The sequence below is a fragment of the Eriocheir sinensis genome, chromosome 30, assembly GCF_024679095.1.
Source record: "Eriocheir sinensis breed Jianghai 21 chromosome 30, ASM2467909v1, whole genome shotgun sequence".
NCBI lineage: Eukaryota > Metazoa > Arthropoda > Malacostraca > Decapoda > Varunidae > Eriocheir > Eriocheir sinensis.
Window position 1 is genome coordinate 2519926 of NC_066538.1, and position 18578 is coordinate 2538503.

Sequence of the window (18578 nt, forward strand, 5' to 3'; positions counted from 1 at the left end):
CCAACCAACTTAGTACGACCCTAGATACTTACTGTGGCCGTACATCATGGAGCTAATGTAGGGCGGGATACACGGGAAGAAATCATAGTTCCCTACAATGTTGATGATGAGCCCGGGGACCTTGAGGACGATGAGGAGAGTGAGGAGGGTGGAGGCCTTGCGCTGCGGGGGAGAGAAAGGGAGAGAGTTGGAATGAGAGAATCTTCTGACACCTAGGGAGAGATGCAGGTAGGCGGGCAAGCTGAGGTAAGGTAAGGTAAGGTAACACAGGGCTTTTACCTTATAATTGAAGGGGCGCAGCTGGTCACCCACGAGCTTGAAGAGAATGAAGAAGGCGTAGGTGGCGGTGAGGAAGGAGAGGGCGTTGAACACATCCAGGACGAGGTAGGAATAGCTCAAATTAACCTGTGGATGGAAGGTCAGGTGGTGATTAAGTGGGGGCAGGTGTTGACAGGTAAGGTTTAGAGAGGTACAGAGATAAGTGTTGTTAATTAGGCTGCGACAGGTGTTTACAGGTATAGAGAAGTAGAGAGAGGTAGAAAGATAGGTGATGTTAATTGGGCTACGGTAGGTGTTTACAGGTAATGTAGATAGAGAGAGAGGAAGGAAAAGAAGAGTGATTATGTATTTCCAGGTAATATGTAGAGAAAAATAGAGAGAAATAAAGAGATAGAGAAATGAAAAAAAAGAGAGGTTAGGTATTTCAAGGTAATAAGAGAGAATGATAGGTAAAAGGGAGAGATAGATAGATATATAGAGAGATTAAGATGGTATTAATTAGATTTTCCTACTACTGCTATTACTACTACTACTACTACTACTACCACAACAATAACTACTACTACTTCTACTACTACTACTACTACTACTACCACAACAACAATAACTACTACTACTACTACTACTACTACTACTAATAATAATAATAATAATAATAATACTAATACTAATAATAATAATACAACCACCACTACTGCTACTACTACTACTACTACTACTACTACTACTACTACTACCACCACTACTACTACTACTACTTCTACTTATACAACAACAACCATTACACCACCACCACTACCCACCAGGCCCCTCGAGTCGCTCTCCGCCCTGGTCCAGTAGATCTCGAAGAAGAAGTAGATTGTCTGCGTGTAGGGAAGCTGCCACAGCATCCACTTGAGGCCCCGAAGCCGGATCCTGAGGCGAAGAGATGAGACAGGTGAGAAAGGTGAGGCAGGTAACATAGGTAAGACTCTCTCTCCCTCTCTTTTTCTCCCCTATTGCCCTTTCTCTCTCTCTCTCTCTCAATCTTTCCCACCTTGTCCTTTTTTTCTTTCTCTATCTCTCTTTCTCATCTTCTATATCCCTTTCACTCTCTTTCTGTCTTTCTCTCACTTTCATCTTCTGTTGTCTTTTCTCTCTCTCTCTCTCTCTCTCTCTCTCTCTCTCTCTCTCTCTCTCTCACACACACACACCTTTCATTACCTTCTCTCACCTTCCCTCCACCTTTCCTCCCACTTATTCCCTCTAGCTGTTCAGTTACATAAGGCGGTTTCCATGGCAACGGTGAACAGTAGGGAGAGGAGGAGGAGGAGGAGGAGGAGGTGTTGGGTGAGGGGAAAGATGGATGAGGAAGAAGGAGGAAGAGCAAGAGGAAAAGGAGGTAAGGAGGAGAGATTAGGGAGAGAGAGAGAGAGAGAGAGAGAGAGAGAGAGAGAGAGAGAGAGAGAGAGAGAGAGGAGGCGGGGGAGGCTGTAACCTTTGCTATGGTGCTGTAACTCCCTGGGGGCAAGTATGTGTGTGTGTGTGTGTGTGTGTGTGTGTGTGTGTGTGTGAGAGAGAGAGAGAGAGAGAGAGAGAGAGAGAGAGAGAGAGAGAGAGAGAGAGAGAGAGAGAGAGAGAGAGAGAGAGAGAGAGAGAGAGAGAGAGAGAGAGAGAGAGAGAGAGAAACCCTAACCCACACCCTTTCCTAACCCACCCTTACCTTTATATCCCTTAACCTCACCATTATCTTCCCCCTTACACCCTCCCCAGCCCCCCTCCCTTCCCTGCCTTCGGTTGGTATTTTAAGACACTTTCGCCTCTCACATCAAGTATTTCTAAAGGTCAAAGAGGGGGTCAGTCGGGTTCTAATGAGTGTTTCTTCAGGTTCATGGTGCAGGAGAAGGGTCAAACTACCACCAGGGTCATAAAACTACTCCTGGAAATGCCCACAACTCCTACGAAAGCCTTGTCAATTATGTGTTCTTGGGCGACGAAATGTTGTATAATATGACCCTTAGCACCCACTTGGTCACGTGAGGGGTCGGGGTCCTGCAGAAGCCGGGGCAGACGGTGAAGTAGGCGTCCTTCAGCTTGGCCAGCATCGCCTTCTCGCAGCCGAACATTGTCACCGTGAGGTCCGTGAAGTGGCTGATGCCCAAGGAGAAGAACCTGCAAAGGGGAGGAGGGAAATATTAAAAACTCCCTCCCTCCTTCTGTTCTCTCTTCCTTCTTCTCTCCCTTCTTTCTCCCTCTCTCTCGCTCTCCCTCACCTTCCTCCTACGACTTCAAGGAAAAATATCGGAAGCTGTCTTTGTCTTTTATTTCTTGTCTCTGTTTTTCTTCTAATTAGTAAGTAGTTGCCTAGTTGGGTATGTGATATGTGTGTGTGTGTGTGTGTGTGTGTGTGTGTGTGTGTGTGTGTGTGAATGATGTACATCTTTGTTAGTATTCCGTGACTGTATACCTATGAGACTGGTGTGTATAGATGAATGAATGTGTATATGAGCTGGTTATGTATGTATGTAGGCTATGTATGTATTTATATATGTATGTATGTAAGATGACCAGGAGGGTGTATGTGAGTGAGATAGAGGGAGGGAATGTTAGAGGACGACCTCCAGTGAAATGGAGAGATAGGATGCAGGAGTATGTCAGGGGAAGGGGTGAAAGATCATTGGAAAACTTTGAGCAGGCAAGGAGGGGGGTCTGGATAGAGAGAGATGGAAACTCTTCTGCCGTGGCCATCCCCTGGTGGGAGATCCTAGCAACAGGCGTCAAAGATGAATGTATGTTCGCTAAGGATAAATACTCAATAGACTTCTGCGTATATGAATGTATGAATCAGGTATGTAAAAATGCATGAATGTTCGAGTGTATATATCTGTGTATGCATGTATGTATGTATATATGCGGCTATGCATGTATACTTACACGATCTTGACGGCCATGCAGATGCTGTATGCCCGGGGAACGATCAGCGCCAGCAGGGACATGAGAGCACCGATCTGGGGCATTATTATTATTATTATTATTATTATCATTATTATTATTATTATAACTACTACTACTACTACTACTACTACTACTACTACTATCACTATTACTATACTTCCATCTCAGTTGTTTCTATACAGTATAAAAAATAAAAACAAAGAATAGCCTAGCCTAAACTACTGTTGCACACCAAAGAATATATTATTGTTCATAGCCTAGCACGGTTCTATCTTACAATAATCTTTCATACTCTCGGAAATTACTTATCTAGTAATAGCAATCATAAATTTGGTATATCATTCATTGAGTATGTATGTTTAGTTATGTTTTTGCTTATCTTTCAATCTTAATACAACTTTTATTCGGTTTTAGTCATGGTATATTTCTACTATTATCAATTTGTTTAATCAGTGATGGTTTGTTAACTGAATATATATCTTACAAGATAAATTAGACTATGTAAACAAATAGATACACATGTGATTTATAGTTTGAGTAATAAAAACAATAACGAATATATATCAGACTTCATTTTTTGTCTTGTTAAAAATCTAATTAATAAGAAAACAAACACATGGATTACTTTAAACGAATAGCAATCCTCGTTTATATCATTAAAAAACAATTTAGTCAGGAAAAAAGACGTTCAATTCACTAAAAATCTAGAAAAAGAAGCTCATTTGACCACAGTTCCTCCCTCATGGTGTCAGTTTTCTCTAATAACTCGTGCGGAGAGGGTGTTCACTTCTCACCTCTGGCTCAAAATCGAATTACCCTCATTAACATCAATTTGGGAGCAACCAGGTGAGTAGGAGATTAATTATTGGGTGTTTAAGTATATATTCTACCTGTATGAGTGGGGTTAGAGTAATTAATAAAGGAGAAAAAGGTAAAAAATGAGGATGGGATAGAGAAGGGAGGAAGGGTAAGGAGTAGAGAAGAAGAGGAAGAAATAATCAAAGGAAAGTAAAGAATAAGAAATAGCGGATGGAAAGAGAAAAAGAAAAACATTGGAAAAATAAGAAGAAAACAAAGAAAAAGTGGTTGGAGAAGAAAACGAAAACGAAAAATGGAAAAAAAAAATTAATATTATTCCTTTCATTTGCTTTGTCATTACTTTGGAGTGACTTAATGATAGACAGAGTTATAGATAGAGAGTTAAAGATATATCAGGGGAAGTTAGCGTGAATGGGAAGAAGGATAGAAGGTAATAAATAGGGATAAAAGAATGGATTAGTAGGCTAGCTTGGGAGGGGAGGGAAGGGAAGGGTGGGGGAGGAAAGGGAAGAAAAGAGGAAAGGGAAGGAAAGGAAGGGAGGAAGAAGACAGGAAAAGGGAAGGAAAGGAAGGGATGGAGAAGACAGGAGAAGGGATGGGAAGAAAAGGAAAGGAAAGAAAGGGAGGGAGAAGACAGGAGAAGGGAAGGGAAGGGAAGGAGAAGACAGGAGAAGGGAAGGGAAGGGAAAGAAAGGAAAGGGAGAGAGATGGGATGGGAAGGGAAGGAAAAAGAAGGGAAGGGAGTTTATAAGAAAAAAAAAAAGGCTCTTGGAATGTGGTTTGGTTATTATTCTGTATTCTGTATTATTGTTTCATTACCTACTATTGACATTTCTCTATATTTTTCAGTTTGTCATAAATGTGCACAATTTTTAGTATTTACATTGCAATATATATTTTTTTCACACTTCTCCGCTAATATGAAATGAAAGGTATGGAATGAAATGAATCTTGTATGAACGGTTTGGAATGAAAGGTATGGAATGAAATGAATCTTGTATGAACGGTTTGGAATGAAAGGTATGGAGTGAAATGAATCTTGTATGAACGGTTTGGAATGAAAGGTATGGAATGAATGAATCTTGTTTGTGTGTAATACTGACTATTGTATTTCCTTTGTATTCAGTGAGGTAATGAATAGCTTGCCGGAAACTAAAGAAACCGATGAAAAATGTGCTGTGCTGGCAGTTGCATTCTCTCTTTTTCATTCACTCTTTCTCTCGCAGTTCGTTTAAAAAAAAAAAAAAGTGATATGTATTGCTAATAGGCTATTCACATTTTTAATTTTCCTTACAGTTCGTTAAAATAAGTGTGTTTATTTCAATACTTCCTTTTGATTATTTTCTAAGTCGTCTTTCTTCTTTCAGTACTTCACATTATTTGTTATATTTCTTTTTTCCACAGATCGCCAAAAGATGGGTGTGACGTTACTGTTACTGTGTGCGTGTGTGTGTGCGGTAGCGGGTCGGGGGGCCACATGGGGACTGCCGCAAGTACGCCGTCGAACCCACGCCCATGACATATGTCAGGGCGGGGTGCGATGGGCCGAACCCCCACTGTGCTCTTAATGTGACCCTCCACCCGCCATCACCACCACCACCACGGAAATCACTACTGCCACCACCACCGCCACCGCGTGAATCACCACCACCACCACCACCTGACCACATTTCGTAAGGTAAATACTTGATCTTGTTTTCTTTTTTCTTTCCTGTTGAATTTCCAGTCTTTCATTGACTTCACTTCGAGTTGCCAGTTCTCGCCAGTCACCGCCGCGGCACGCACGATGAAACGTTTACAATTATGATTTTTTTTTATTCTGATAAGTTAAATTAAAAGTAGATTAACGGAAGAGCTTTGTCCCCCCTCTAAACCCCCTACCTGCTTCGCCCCTATCGCCCCCCTCTTCATTTTAGTGAACGAAAAAAAAAATCCCTCGCAGAGAAGAGTAATTTGCGACAGATACGACTAAACAAATGTTGAAGAGCACATTGAGATCTTTAAAATAATAGTGCTGACCGCCCGAGTGAAGTTGGTGAAAGACTAGACTACTTATTCTCCATCCCCCATCCCCTCTACCCACCCCATTCCTTCACTCCTCACTCTTATGCATCATCCCTCCCCTCCCCCCGCCCCCCTTACCGGGTAGAAGCATGCTATCCAGTTGATGTGGCGCCTGTAGGCTGAGTGTGTGTTCCTGAAGCTGAAAACGATGTGCTCTATGTAGAAGAGGACGAGCACCGCCGTGATGAGGGCGGCCACCGCCGTGATCCCCGTCCAGTACATGCCCAGGGCTGTGAAGAGTGGGGGGGAGGTTATTAGGGCTGGGAAGGGAGAGGATGAGAGAGAAGGAGGAGAAAGTGGGAGATGGGAAGGAATGGAAAGTTAGGTGCCATTTTAAAGGGGAAGGGTGGGATAGAAGGGTTGGAGAGGAGGAATGGTTTGTGGCTTAAGTAAATTGTGTGATGTAATATATTAGAGAGAGAGAGAGAGAGAGAGAGAGAGAGAGAGAGAGAGAGAGAGAGAGAGAGAGAGAGAGAGGAAGGAAAATTTGGTAGTTTATTAAAAGGAAATGGAGGGATAGAGGAAAGGAAAAAGAGGGAGGAAGGTATTGTGGTAAGGATGCTAATGTAATGTAATAGGGTAGAGATGAAGAAAGAGAGATGGCGAGAGAGAGCGGAAGAGAGTCAGGGAAAGTTAATCAAGTCACTGAAGGGAGAAGGGAGGGATAGAAGAAGGGAATAAAAAGGAAGGAATTAAGAGATTGTGGATGAGGAAAATAATGTAAAGTATTAAAAGAAGAACTGAAAGAAGAAAGAAGACTTAGAAAATAATCAAAATCAAGTATTGAAGAAAGGAAGATAGTTAGATAGATACATACATACATACATACATACATAGAGAAACGAATTTGAATGTGTGCTTGTGTTCGTATGTGTGTGTGTGAAAAATTTTAAGCAAGGCTTAAAAGGAAAAATGGAGAAATAGATGACGTAAATGGAAGGAGGAGGAGGAGGTGGAGGAGGAGGAGGAAGGACATATGAACCAATAGTAACAAGCAGAATACGAAAAAACAACCCAATTTTGCAAGACTTGTAAGCGAAAGGAATGGTCAGGGAGGGAGGGAGGGAGTGAAGAAATAAAGGGAGGAAGGAACGTAGAGGAGGGAGGAGGAAGAGGTGGTGGAAATAGAGGTGAGGAATGAAGAGCAGGGAGGAGGACGAAGAGGAGGAGGAGGGAGGAGTACTTAGTAACCAGAAGAAAGAATACTGAACAAGAGAGAGGAGGGAAGAAGGAAAGGAAAGGGAAAGGAAGGGAGGGAAAGGGAAGACGAGGCTGAGGGAATGTTGATTGATTGTATATGTAATTGTTATTGTTTTTCTACTTCCCTTGATTATGTGTTTGTTTGTGTGTTGATTGTTTAGGTGAGAGTGAGAGGGATTGTGTTGTTTGTTTGCCTCCTTGTTTTGTTTATATTTCATGCTTGTTTTTTTTTATTTGTGTTGTGTGGAAAAAAATCATGAATAGGATAAAAGGAGGAAAATTTTATACAGGAAAATTAAAAAAAAGTAATGCGATGCAAAGAAACACACACACACACACACACACACACACACACACACACACACACACACACACACACACACACACACACACACACACAAATTCACACCTCACGTGGATGATCTGCCTACCGATAATTAGCAACCCATCCACCTGTCTCACGCACACACACACACACACACACACATTACACATGCCTCTCGCCGCACACACCCGAGAAGCGAGCAAAATAATCGAGTTGTGAAAGTGTGTGTGTGTGTGTGTGTGTGTGTGTGTGTGTGTGTGTTTCGTTTCTTGTTGTCCCTTTTTCATCTTCTTTTTTCTTCTTCTTCCTCCCCTCCTCCTCCTTGACCTCCTCTTCCTCCTCCTCCTCCTCCTCACGTTCTCCATCCTAACCTTGATCTCATGCTCATCTCCTTTTGGCGTCTTCATATGTATTCTAAACTCTCCTCCTCCTCCTCCTCCTCCTTGTGCAATAATCTTCGTCTAGTAGTAACAAGTTTATCCATTTTTAGAAAACGATCGAGTTGTTGAAATCTCTCTCTCTCTCTCTCTCTCTCTCTCTCTCTCTCTCTCTCTCTCTCTCTCTCTCTCTCTCTCAGTATATAGAAGTATCCAGAATGTTTTGAATTAGTGCTATTTGAGTTATGAAGTCAAATTAACTCCCTGCTGCTAAATGGAAAGTGAGGTACATTATATGAGTGTAAAAAAAGATTCTATGTATCTGGTAATTAGTTTTGTGAAAGGTCAAATAGGTGAGAAAAATAAATAGATAATAAATAGAAATAGAGAAAATATCTATGTTCATTCGTTTTATAGATAGTCAAATAGAAATAAAATAATAAATAAAAAAAAACCGAGCAAAACTTATCTGTACATAGTATTAGTTCAATGGAAGGTCAAAAAACTATAAAAAAATAATAAACAAAAAATAAATGAAAAAGTAGTGAAGAAAAACACCTTATCAATACCTGTTAATTAGTTTTATGAAGGGTCGAATATCTAACAATTAAATAAACAGAAATAATAAATAGATAAACGCTGAAAACAAAGCTTCAATGTATCGTCAAATTAAAACAAAAAGAATAAATAAATAGAGAAAAAAAATCATGGAAAAAACTTTATCCGGTGATTAGTTTTATGGAAGGTCAAATCAGCGTCCAAATGTAAATAAATAAAGAAAAAAAAGTGCTTTGACCTTCACTGGATCGTGTATTAAAAAAAAGGAATAGATAAATAGAAATAAATAAAAAAAGTAGTGGGAAAAAACCTTTTTGTCCATCTGGTAATTAGTTTCGTGGAAGGTCAAATCAGCGTCCAAATAAAAAACAAAAACAAAAAAAACACTCTGACCTTCCCTGCATCGTGTTAAGTAATTATACGGATCAAATGAGGAACTGAACGATTTTTAAGAAGCGAGAAAAAAAATTGTCTACTCCGTAAAACTTGGAATTAGGCGTCAACTCAGTCTGTTCATTTAATTACGAACACACACACACACACAAAAAAAAAAAAAAATGGTTTGCGTTTCATGAGTGATCTCAATTAAAGAGTCACGTGACTTGCTGATTAGTGAATATTAATGAATGAATATACCTTTGTTATTTACGTTAAATAGATGAATAGATACCTAAATAAATAACTAATTACCAGGTACAGATAATTTTTCTCAGTTTTTTACTTTTCATTATTTTTTTTTTGTTTGAGCTTCTACAAAATAAATTAACAGGTAGATATTTTTTCTCTTATTTTTTTTCTATTTGGTTCTAACTAACTAACTAACTAACTAACTAACTAACTAACTGACTCACTCACTAACTAACTAACTAACTAACCAAATATATATGGCTTTATTTTCCGTACAATGCATCAAATAATTGAATGTATTGTTTAAAAAATGCTACTTCTCGAATGCATTAAATAAATTGAAATGATAAGTGAATTAGTTTCTGTTGTCAGAAATACATTAAGGAAATATAAAAAATGGAAACTGAATATCCTCTGTTGTGTGGAATGCGTTAGATAATTAAATATGTAACTAACTAACTAAATAAATAAAAAAAGAAAGAGAGATGGACAAATATACAGAAATATATATACAAGCTTCTGTTTTCTTTATGACATTAAACAGATAAAAAAATACGCTAACAAATGAATAAATAAAGAAATAAATAAGTGAATATATATAAATAGAAAATCCTGTCTAGTCTGTAATACATTAAACTGAAGGGCAAATCATTATATACATTTCAATATACTAAGTCAATCGAGTCTAATGAGTGCAGTCTAAAAATCTAAATAGCAAATGAGAGATGATAAGAAAAGTGTCGTGTATTATTTCTCACTTAATTCGAAAGTGTCTATAATAAACACACACGACCCATAAAAAAGTATAAGAAAAGTGTAAAAACATTATATACATTTCAATATAGTAAGTCAACCGAGTCTAATGAGGAGTCTAAACATCTAAATAATAAATAATAAAAAGTGTCATATTATTTCTCACTTCAATCGAAAGTGTTTTTTTAATAAACACACACGACCCATAAAAGAGTATAAGCAAGTTGTAAAAATAGTACATGTATGGAACGGGGTCAGGCCAGCGCGCGGGTGTGTTATCGGCAGAAGCATGTCAGGAGGGGCTGGATCAACTCAAGCCAAAAGGTCACGCCAGCTAATGTCACCTTCTGTCACGTGTACTCTGTTATGTCGCCTATATTATGTTCTTATTTGCTTTAATGTAGCTATGTGACCTTTTTTTTTCTCCCTTTACTTAACCTATATGACGTTTTTTTATTGTTTTTTTTCGCTTTACTTTATTTAATTGACCTTTTGACTGATTTTTTCTCTATTTTATTTATTTCACCTTTTTTATTGATTTTTTTCTCACTTTCGTCGCTTGTCTGAGGTGGAAAGAAACTACTACTACCACTACTACTACTACTACTATTACTACTACTACTACTACTATTACTACTACTACTACTACTACTACTACTACTACTACTTCTACTACTACTTCTACTACTACTACTACTACTACTACATAAATGATACCTCCACCCATGTTTATTTTCCCGACACATAATCATGGAGGGCTCCATAGCTTGGAGGTCATTAGCCCCAACTCTGTTCGCTAATGACTGTGGCATCCAACCATATCACTAATACTACCTGACACTAAATCACCTATCATCTATTACGTCTAGATCCCCCTTTCCTTCCCTACTCAAGTCACTCCCGACCCACCCTAATGTCACTCTCCACCACTGTGGCTTCATAGTCCATATTGGAGATGTTGGTGGCTTTTGGGCCAGATTGTCTGGTGCCCCTGAGACATAGGATGGCCGACCTGAGCAGGGAGAACTACTACTACTACTACTACTACTACTACTACTACTACTACTACTACTACTACTACTAATACTACTACTACTACTACTACTACTACTACTACTACTACTACTACTACTACTACTACTACTACTACTACTACTACTACTACTACTACTACTACTACTACTACTACTATTACTACTACTACTACTACTACTACTATTACTACTACTACTACTACTACTACTAGTACTACTACTACTGTGTGTATCCGTGTGTGTGTGTGTGTGTGTGTGAATATCAAATAATAACAAAAATCTGGAATAGTCTGCCGTTTTCCTCCTCCCATACCTCCTCCTCCTCCTCCTTCTCCTCTTCCTCCTCCTCAAGGCCTTGATATACCTTTGATGAGCTCTACTTTCTCCTTTATTCACGTCATCAGAAACTAGTAAGAATCGGCTTGTGTTTATAATTAGGTCTACGCATTGACGTAAGCAAAGAAAAAACAGAAACAAAAGCAAAAATAAAAAACGTGTGTTACCTGTATTCATTTACCTGCGCGACCACTTTTATTTTCCCTTCTTGCAGGTGTGTCAGTGTGCTAGGCCAGGGTTAAGTCAGGTGAGGTGAGGTGAGGCGAGGGTTACGCTAGGCTGGGTTAGTTAGGTTAGGTTAGGTTAGGTTAGGTTAGGTTAGATTATCTTCAATATTTTTTTCCTTGCAGGTGTGTCAATGTAAGGCCAGGGTTAAGTCAGGTGAGGTGAGGTGAGGCGAGGGTTACGCTAGGCTGGGTTAGGTTAGGTTAGGTTAGGTTAGGTTAGGTTAGGTTAGGTTAGGTTAGATTATCTTCAATATTTTTTTTCCTTGCAGGTGTGTCAATGTTAGGCCAGGGTTAAATCAGGTGAGATGAGGTGAGGTGAGGGTTACGCTAGCCTGGGTTAGTTAGGTTAGGTTAGGTTAGATTATCTTCAATATTTTTTTTCCTTGCAGGTGTATCAATGTTAGGCCAGGGTTAAGTCAGGTGAGGTGAGGTGAGGTGAGGGTTACGCTAGCCTGGGTTAGTTAGGTTAGGTTAGGTTAGGTTATCTTTAAGTTTTTTTTCTTCCAAGAGTCATTGTTACGGAGATGAACACCGAGGCAACGCGCACTTATGTCGTATGCCCTCCCAATTTAATTTTACCGTCATGTGATTGGATGTCATGTACCTTATCACTTTCTTTTTTTTATATATAAATTTTAAGGTTTGAGAAGTTTTTGAACCGATATGTTACTTTCTTATCTTTCTATATAACTGTATTTTGTCCTTCTTTCCTTCCATTCTTTCTGTCTTTTGTATATATTTGTCATCCTTCTCTCTCTCTCTCTCTCTCTCTCTCTCTCTCTCTCTCTCTCTCTCTCTCTCTCTCTCTCTCTCTCTCTCTCTCTCTCTCTCTCTCTCTCTCTCTCTCTCTCTCTCTCTCTCTCTCTCTCTCTCTCTCTCTCTCTCTCAATCTATTTTAACATCTATCTGTATTCCTTTCTACCCGTCTTTCTTTTCCTTTCTTCCTTCCTTCCTTCCCTCCCTTCCTTCCTTTCTGTCTTTGTTATCCTTCTTTCCTTCCATCCCTCCTTCCTTCCAGCCTTCCTTCCTTCCTTTCTTCCTTCCTTCCTTCCTTCCTTCCTTCCTTTCTTCCTTCTTTCCTTCCAGCCTTCCTTCCAGCCTTCCTTCCTTTCTTCCTTCCTTCCTTCCTTCCTTCCTTCCTTCCTTTCTTCCTTCCTTCTTTCCTTCCTTCCTTCCTTCCCCTCTATCTTTCCATCCATCCTCCACTCCGTGTCTCCGCCCTCCTTGCGTCTCCACCAGCCGCGCAAAAGAATACGAGAAGGTTAGGCGTGAGTCATTAAAATTGCACACCTGTCCCTTGCGTGCACACCTGCCTTAATGAACCAGTGAAGGGGACTGAAGGGGCATGCTGAGCACCTCTTGGGATTCTGCTTGCACCTCACCAACCTCCTTCCCCCTCCTCCTGTTAGTCCTCCTCCTCCTCCTCCTCCTCCTCTGCCTCCTCCTCTTGAATGATTAAAGTCTGCATGGCATCGCTCGTTTAAAATGGATGCCTTGGTTGATCGGTGATGTTTGTTTCTGTGTGCTTGTGTGTGTTGGTTATTTATTGGTGTGTGGAGGAGGGAGGTGAGTATGCGTGTGTGGGGTGGGAGGGGGGGCGTGTTTTTGTGTGTGTGTGTGTGTGTGTGTGTGTGTGTGTGTGTGTGTGTGTGTGTGTGTGTGTTAGAGATGAGTTCATCCTCCCTTTCGAACTTTTCGGTTTCTTAGTTTTTGTTTCTGTTAGTGTTCAAGTTTTCTCTTCCTTCGTCTCTCTCTCTCTCTCTCTCTCTCTCTCTCTCACACACACACACACACACACACACACACCTGCATATCCTCACGTATACACACTGCCTTATGTATGCAGGCTACACTCTCGCACACATCCTTCATTTACATCTACGCATATACCTACATACATAAGGCAGTCATATACATACATTCATACATACACAAACAATTAAACTAGGCAAACATAATAGCATAAACAACTCTTATCTCTCCATCGGGTTTCCTTGGTGCAGTGGTTAACGTGCCAAACTTCAAATCTGTGGGACTGGGTTCGAATCCCGGCCTGGGCTGTCATCGTGTACGCCCACCCAGCTGTTCATCCTTTCTTTATGGGATGATCAACAAATGGGTACCTGGGAACACCTGTGGGAACACCTGTAGTAACCCGGATGTCACACTGGCCTTGCGTCCCTGGGGTGATGGGTTCTTATGCATCATAGACTCAAGGGCCAGTGTTACGGAGATGAGCACTGGGGCTAGGAGTAACTATAGTGTATCCTTCAAGAAGAGTGTATCAGGACACCTCTCCACCCGAAATTGACCTCTCTTTTGGCCACTCTTTACTTTTGTCTATTATGGGAGCGGTAAGTAGCGGGCTTTTTTTTCTGCACTCTTTTTGTTGTCCTTGAGCCGTCTCCTTTGCTGTAAAAAAAAAGTGCTCCCAACTATACTTAATTGACTCTCCTCGTCTCTCACTTTCTATCTCTGTCAATCTGTCTACCTCTTCCTACCTCTCGCATGACATCCATACAGATCATCACCACCACACTACTACTTGCCAACTATACTTAACTGACTCTCCTCGTCTCTCACTTTCTATCTGTCAATCTGTCTTCCTCTACCTGTCTCTCGCATCACAGCCATACAGATCATCATCACCACACTGCTACTTACCCTCATGGTACTCCGGCTCTGTGGGAAAGTAACCCCGTTCGCAGGAGTAAATTGGCCCCTCGTTTTCAATAGCGTTATCGGCCTCCTGCAATAATAATGATAATAGTAACAAGAAAAACAGGTATAATGATAACAATAGTAATGAAAGATGTAAAGGGAGAAAGTGGAAGAAGAATTGATTGATTGTTGGATTGATTGACTCCCTATCCGTGTTGAGAAGAATGTAGTAGCAGTAGTAGTAATAGTAGTAGGAGGAGGAGGAGGAGGAGGATGAGAAGGAGTAGGAGAAGAGGAGGAGGAGCAGGAGAGGAGAAGGTGGAGAGGAGAAGGAGGAGGATGAGTGGGAGTAGAAGCAACAGTATTAGTGACAATAAACCATCCAACCACCAACTACTCTACTACTACTACTACTACTACTACTACTACTACTATTACTACTACTACTACTACTACTACTACTCCTACAACTACATCTAATAATAATAATAATAATAAAGGAGTTCAAATCAAAAGTGGGGTATTTTCGCAAGTGATGGAGGTATTCACGGCATCTCCGAGTGGCCGTGAACTTTCTCGCTCTCTTTCACAACTAAACTCTCTTGACATTTCCTTGTGAGTGTCCTTCGCTTGTCCACCTCGCTGCCCGCCTCCCGTTATCCTTCACTTATATATTCACTTGTAATCTAGCGCATCCAGGTGAAATAACGAAGAAAAACCGGTCATATGGACGGAAATGGAGAAAAAACAATGAAAAACGGGGTGCCGGACAAACTTGTAGGCGAAAGAAAACGGAACCAATCGGACTTTATAAGGGAAACTAACTTATCTTTCATAAAACTTCAACTACATTAAAAATACAACATGAATAGAACTGAGGATAAAACCATGAAAAACGGGGCGTGGGGACCAATCTCCTACATAAAGAAAACGGAAGTAATCAATTATTTAAGCCAAACTAACTTATCTTTCACAAAACTTCAAATACATTAAGAAAGCACACTTATTGTCTTACCAAGGGTGTCGACGTTGTATCCTCCATCTTGAGTATCTTTAATCTCTTACTTTACACTCTATATAACAAAACAACACTATAGAGAGAGAGAGCGAGAGACAGAGCCGGAGGATGCGAGGTAGAGAGAGTGAGAGAGAGGGAGAGAAACGGAGAGAATAGTAACGTCAACACATCACTCTCTCACTTCTCCCGCGACACTGACCAACCCGCATCACCAGCATCACCTTCTCGCTCACCCCCCTACCCCTTTTGGCCCTCTGTGTGTGACGTCATGCTTGCGTCATAGGTTAAGCCCCGCCCTCTTTTCCTAATTTCATGTGACCGGTGTTATTGTTTCAACAGTAAGGGAAGCAGCGTAAGGGGACAACAACAACAACAACAACAACAACAACAACAACAATTTCAACAACAATTTCAGCAACAACAACAACAACAATTAACCTTTTGACCTCTCGTTTTGTTTTCCTTTGTTGGAGAAGCGTCAAGAGGGTCTTTTTGTTCCTGTTTTCCTTTGCTTTAAAAAACAAAACATTAATAACAGCAACATCAGAAACCCTCGCTAGTCACTGGTCGTGTAAAAACAAAAGAAAACGACGAGAACCCCCCCAGAAAAAGGGCCAATTTCGGGTGGAGAAGTGTCTTGATACTCACCTCTTGAAACAGATAACCAGTTCGATACCAGGTCGTTGTTACCACATTATCGTACTCATCTATATATTTTTTCGGTTTCTGACGCATAACTATCCCACAGAACATCGATAATTAACAGTTTTTAACGATAACTTCAATTGGATATCGTTATTTGTTCGTGTACGACAGTTTTTGGATCTGTAACTTATAGATGCAATGTTCTGTGTACGATAATTATAACATGATAACACAGCTCATGACTGGAAGGGCCAATCAGCATGCAGGGATGGGGTGGAAGGAAAGGGGAAGGGGAAGTGTGGAAGGGAAGTAGTGGTTGTAAGGAAGGAAAGGGTTGGAAGGGAAAGGTGGAAGGAAGGAAGAAAGGGAAGAAAAGGAGGAAGGGAATGGGAGTAAGGGAGAGATGGAAGGAAGGGGAGGCTGGAAGGGAATGGAGGGAGGGAAGGGGTGTAAGAGAGGAAGGGAAGGGGTGGAGGAATGGAAGGCAGGAAGGGAAAGAAAGGGAGGAAGGAGGGAAGAAAGGGAGGTTGTAAATGGTTTTGCTTGTGCATGAAGGGTGTGTGTGTGTGTGTGTGTGTGTGTGTGTGTGTGTGTGTGTGTGTGTGTTCTTTTCAATCCTTGGTTACCAGACGGTCAAGGACGAAAACAAATAACACACACACACACACACACACACACACACACACACACACACACACACACACACACACACACACACACACACAGCCTTTCGTAATTGAGGACAGGCTGTTATTGTTTTTATTCATTTTTTTTTTTTGCTCTTTGCCATTCGCTGTTTCCTTTTTTGAACGTTTTTGTGTCAAGTGAAAAGACTGAAGGAAGGAAAGATGTGAATAATTGAGAGAGAGAGAGAGAGAGAGAAGGTGGAATGAAAGAAAAAGGAATTGGAAGGAAGCAGGAAGCGAAAATGTGAATAACTGAGGGGAAGGAAGTGAAGGAAATGAACAAAGGAGTGGAGGGAGATAACGAGGAAGAAAATAAAGGAATCAAGGAAGAAATAAAGGAATCAAGGAAGAGAATAAGAAAGAAATGAAGAAAAAAGGAAGTTAGGAGGAAAGTGAAAAGTAAAAAAGGAAGATAATCAAGAAGAGAGAGAGAGAGAGAGAGAGAGAGAGAGAGAGAGAGAGAGAGAGAGAGAGAGAGAGAGAGAGAGAGAGACAAAGAGAGAGAGAGAGAGAAAAAGGGAGGGGAGGAGTGAGAGAGAAAGATAGAGCACAGGAAATAGGGAGAGAAGGAGTAAGAGAAGAAGGGAGAGGAGAAAGGGAGGTAGCGAGCGTAAAGGAGTGAGGGAGAGAGTAAGGGAGTATTGGCGGGCGTTCCTTTAAGGAGCAATTTAGGTGCAAAGGGCGATGTACAGGTGATGATTGTGTATTCCAGGTGTGTGTGTGTGTGTGTGTGTGTGTGTGTGTGTGTGTACCTCTGTTGTTACCTGCTGGTGTCTTGACGTCATCCTGTGTGTGTGTGTGTGTGTGTGTGTGTGTGTGTGTGTTGATTATGGGCCCTTAAGTATTTACGCACATACCTACACACACACACATCTACATTAACATACACAATCTCTCCTTCTGTGTATGGTTGACTTTCTCTCTCTCTCTCTCTCTCTCTCTCTCTCTCTCTCAGGTATACAATAAAACAAAGCTAATTAGTACAAAAACCTCATTATTATCATTATTATTATTATTATTTTTATCATTATTATTATTATTATTATTATTATTATTATTATTATTATTATTATTATTTACACGTTCCGTTTTCTTCGGAGCCGAAATAGGTAACAAGGGGGGGAGGGGGGGGGGGACTTAGCAACAACAATCAGTTTAACAACAACGAAAACAAGTTGCTATTATTGTTCTTTCAACTTCTTCCCTATCAAGGCTGCGTATCACTTCTCATCTGCATACAGCACCGCAGAATACATTAGTGCACCCTGTGTGTGTGTGTGTGTGTGTGTGTGTGTGTGTGTGTGTGTGTGTGTGTGTGTGTGTGTAGGATTTGAGTCTCGTGTTGTTTCTCTTCCAAATCCATTTTTAACCTAATTTCGTCTATAGAGTCATGAATGCACCTCTATAGCTCTGTGTGTGTGTGTGTGTGTGTGTGTGTGTGTGTGTGTGTGTGTCCCTGAGAGTGTTTATGACCCTCTGAGTGTGCATATGTTTGTGTGTTTACCGTTCTGCATCTACAATCAGTACTCTGCCTTTGCTCCTAAGACCTGGCCCCATTGTGTTACCAGGTCAGCGAGAAATAAGCAACATCAAAACAACAGGGACGCTTCTGTACTCTGTTAGTGACCCTTTAAGCTGGATAGATATGTGGGCTCTTTAACACGGCTCTTCCAGTATCAACGTTGCAAAGTAAAGAGCTGCTATTTAAACGTTTAAGTCCATATTCTTAAACATTTCGGGACGGCTAGAGAGAGAAGACCTTAAGTGATTCTGTCTTAGCCTGTCCCTGCTTGCCGACCCTGATTGATAAGTATAGACCAAGTGATTAGCTGTGCATTTCAAACAGGACACTTTGTGATAGGATTCATGCGTTTGTTTATGTTAAAATTGTGTCCTTGTGTTAGTTAGTTAGTCTTTTTCTCACCCATTCTCTTATTTCCCTTATTTATCTTTTAATAGTTCTCCTTTTCTTCACTGCCTGACCTCCTCCTCCTTCTCCTCTTCCCATCCTTTCATTCTCATTGTATTTGTCATT

General features: G+C 40.7%; 1 protein-coding gene and 2 long non-coding RNA genes across 5 annotated transcripts in view; 2 read left to right on the top strand and 1 right to left on the bottom strand.

The window, feature by feature from the left end:
* Nucleotides 1-15420, bottom strand: part of LOC127005447 (organic solute transporter subunit alpha-like) — a 17110-nt gene extending 1690 nt beyond the window's left edge. Inside the window, exons 1-8 of the mRNA XM_050874336.1 lie at nt 15210-15420; nt 14198-14282; nt 6175-6326; nt 3193-3266; nt 2287-2430; nt 1083-1194; nt 280-405; nt 33-162 (exon numbers count right to left, since the gene is read on the bottom strand). Coding sequence (XP_050730293.1) covers nt 33-162; nt 280-405; nt 1083-1194; nt 2287-2430; nt 3193-3266; nt 6175-6326; nt 14198-14282; nt 15210-15236 — 850 coding nt within the window. The 5' untranslated portion in view covers nt 15237-15420. The remainder of the gene's footprint in view (nt 1-32; nt 163-279; nt 406-1082; nt 1195-2286; nt 2431-3192; nt 3267-6174; nt 6327-14197; nt 14283-15209) is intronic.
* Nucleotides 1090-18578, top strand: part of LOC127005450 (uncharacterized) — a 77746-nt gene continuing 60257 nt past the window's right edge. The window contains exons 1-2 of one of the 3 annotated variants that reach the window (XR_007758550.1): nt 1090-1216; nt 5437-5710. This is a non-coding gene — a long non-coding RNA (uncharacterized LOC127005450). Of the gene's footprint in view, nt 1217-3371; nt 4060-4767; nt 5711-18578 lie in introns of those variants that run through there. The other 2 variants (XR_007758549.1, XR_007758548.1) reach the window with 2 other exon arrangements.
* Nucleotides 11202-12551, top strand: LOC127005453 (uncharacterized). Its single transcript, XR_007758554.1, has 3 exons — nt 11202-11593; nt 11744-11833; nt 11954-12551. It is a non-coding gene; the product is annotated as an uncharacterized LOC127005453 (long non-coding RNA).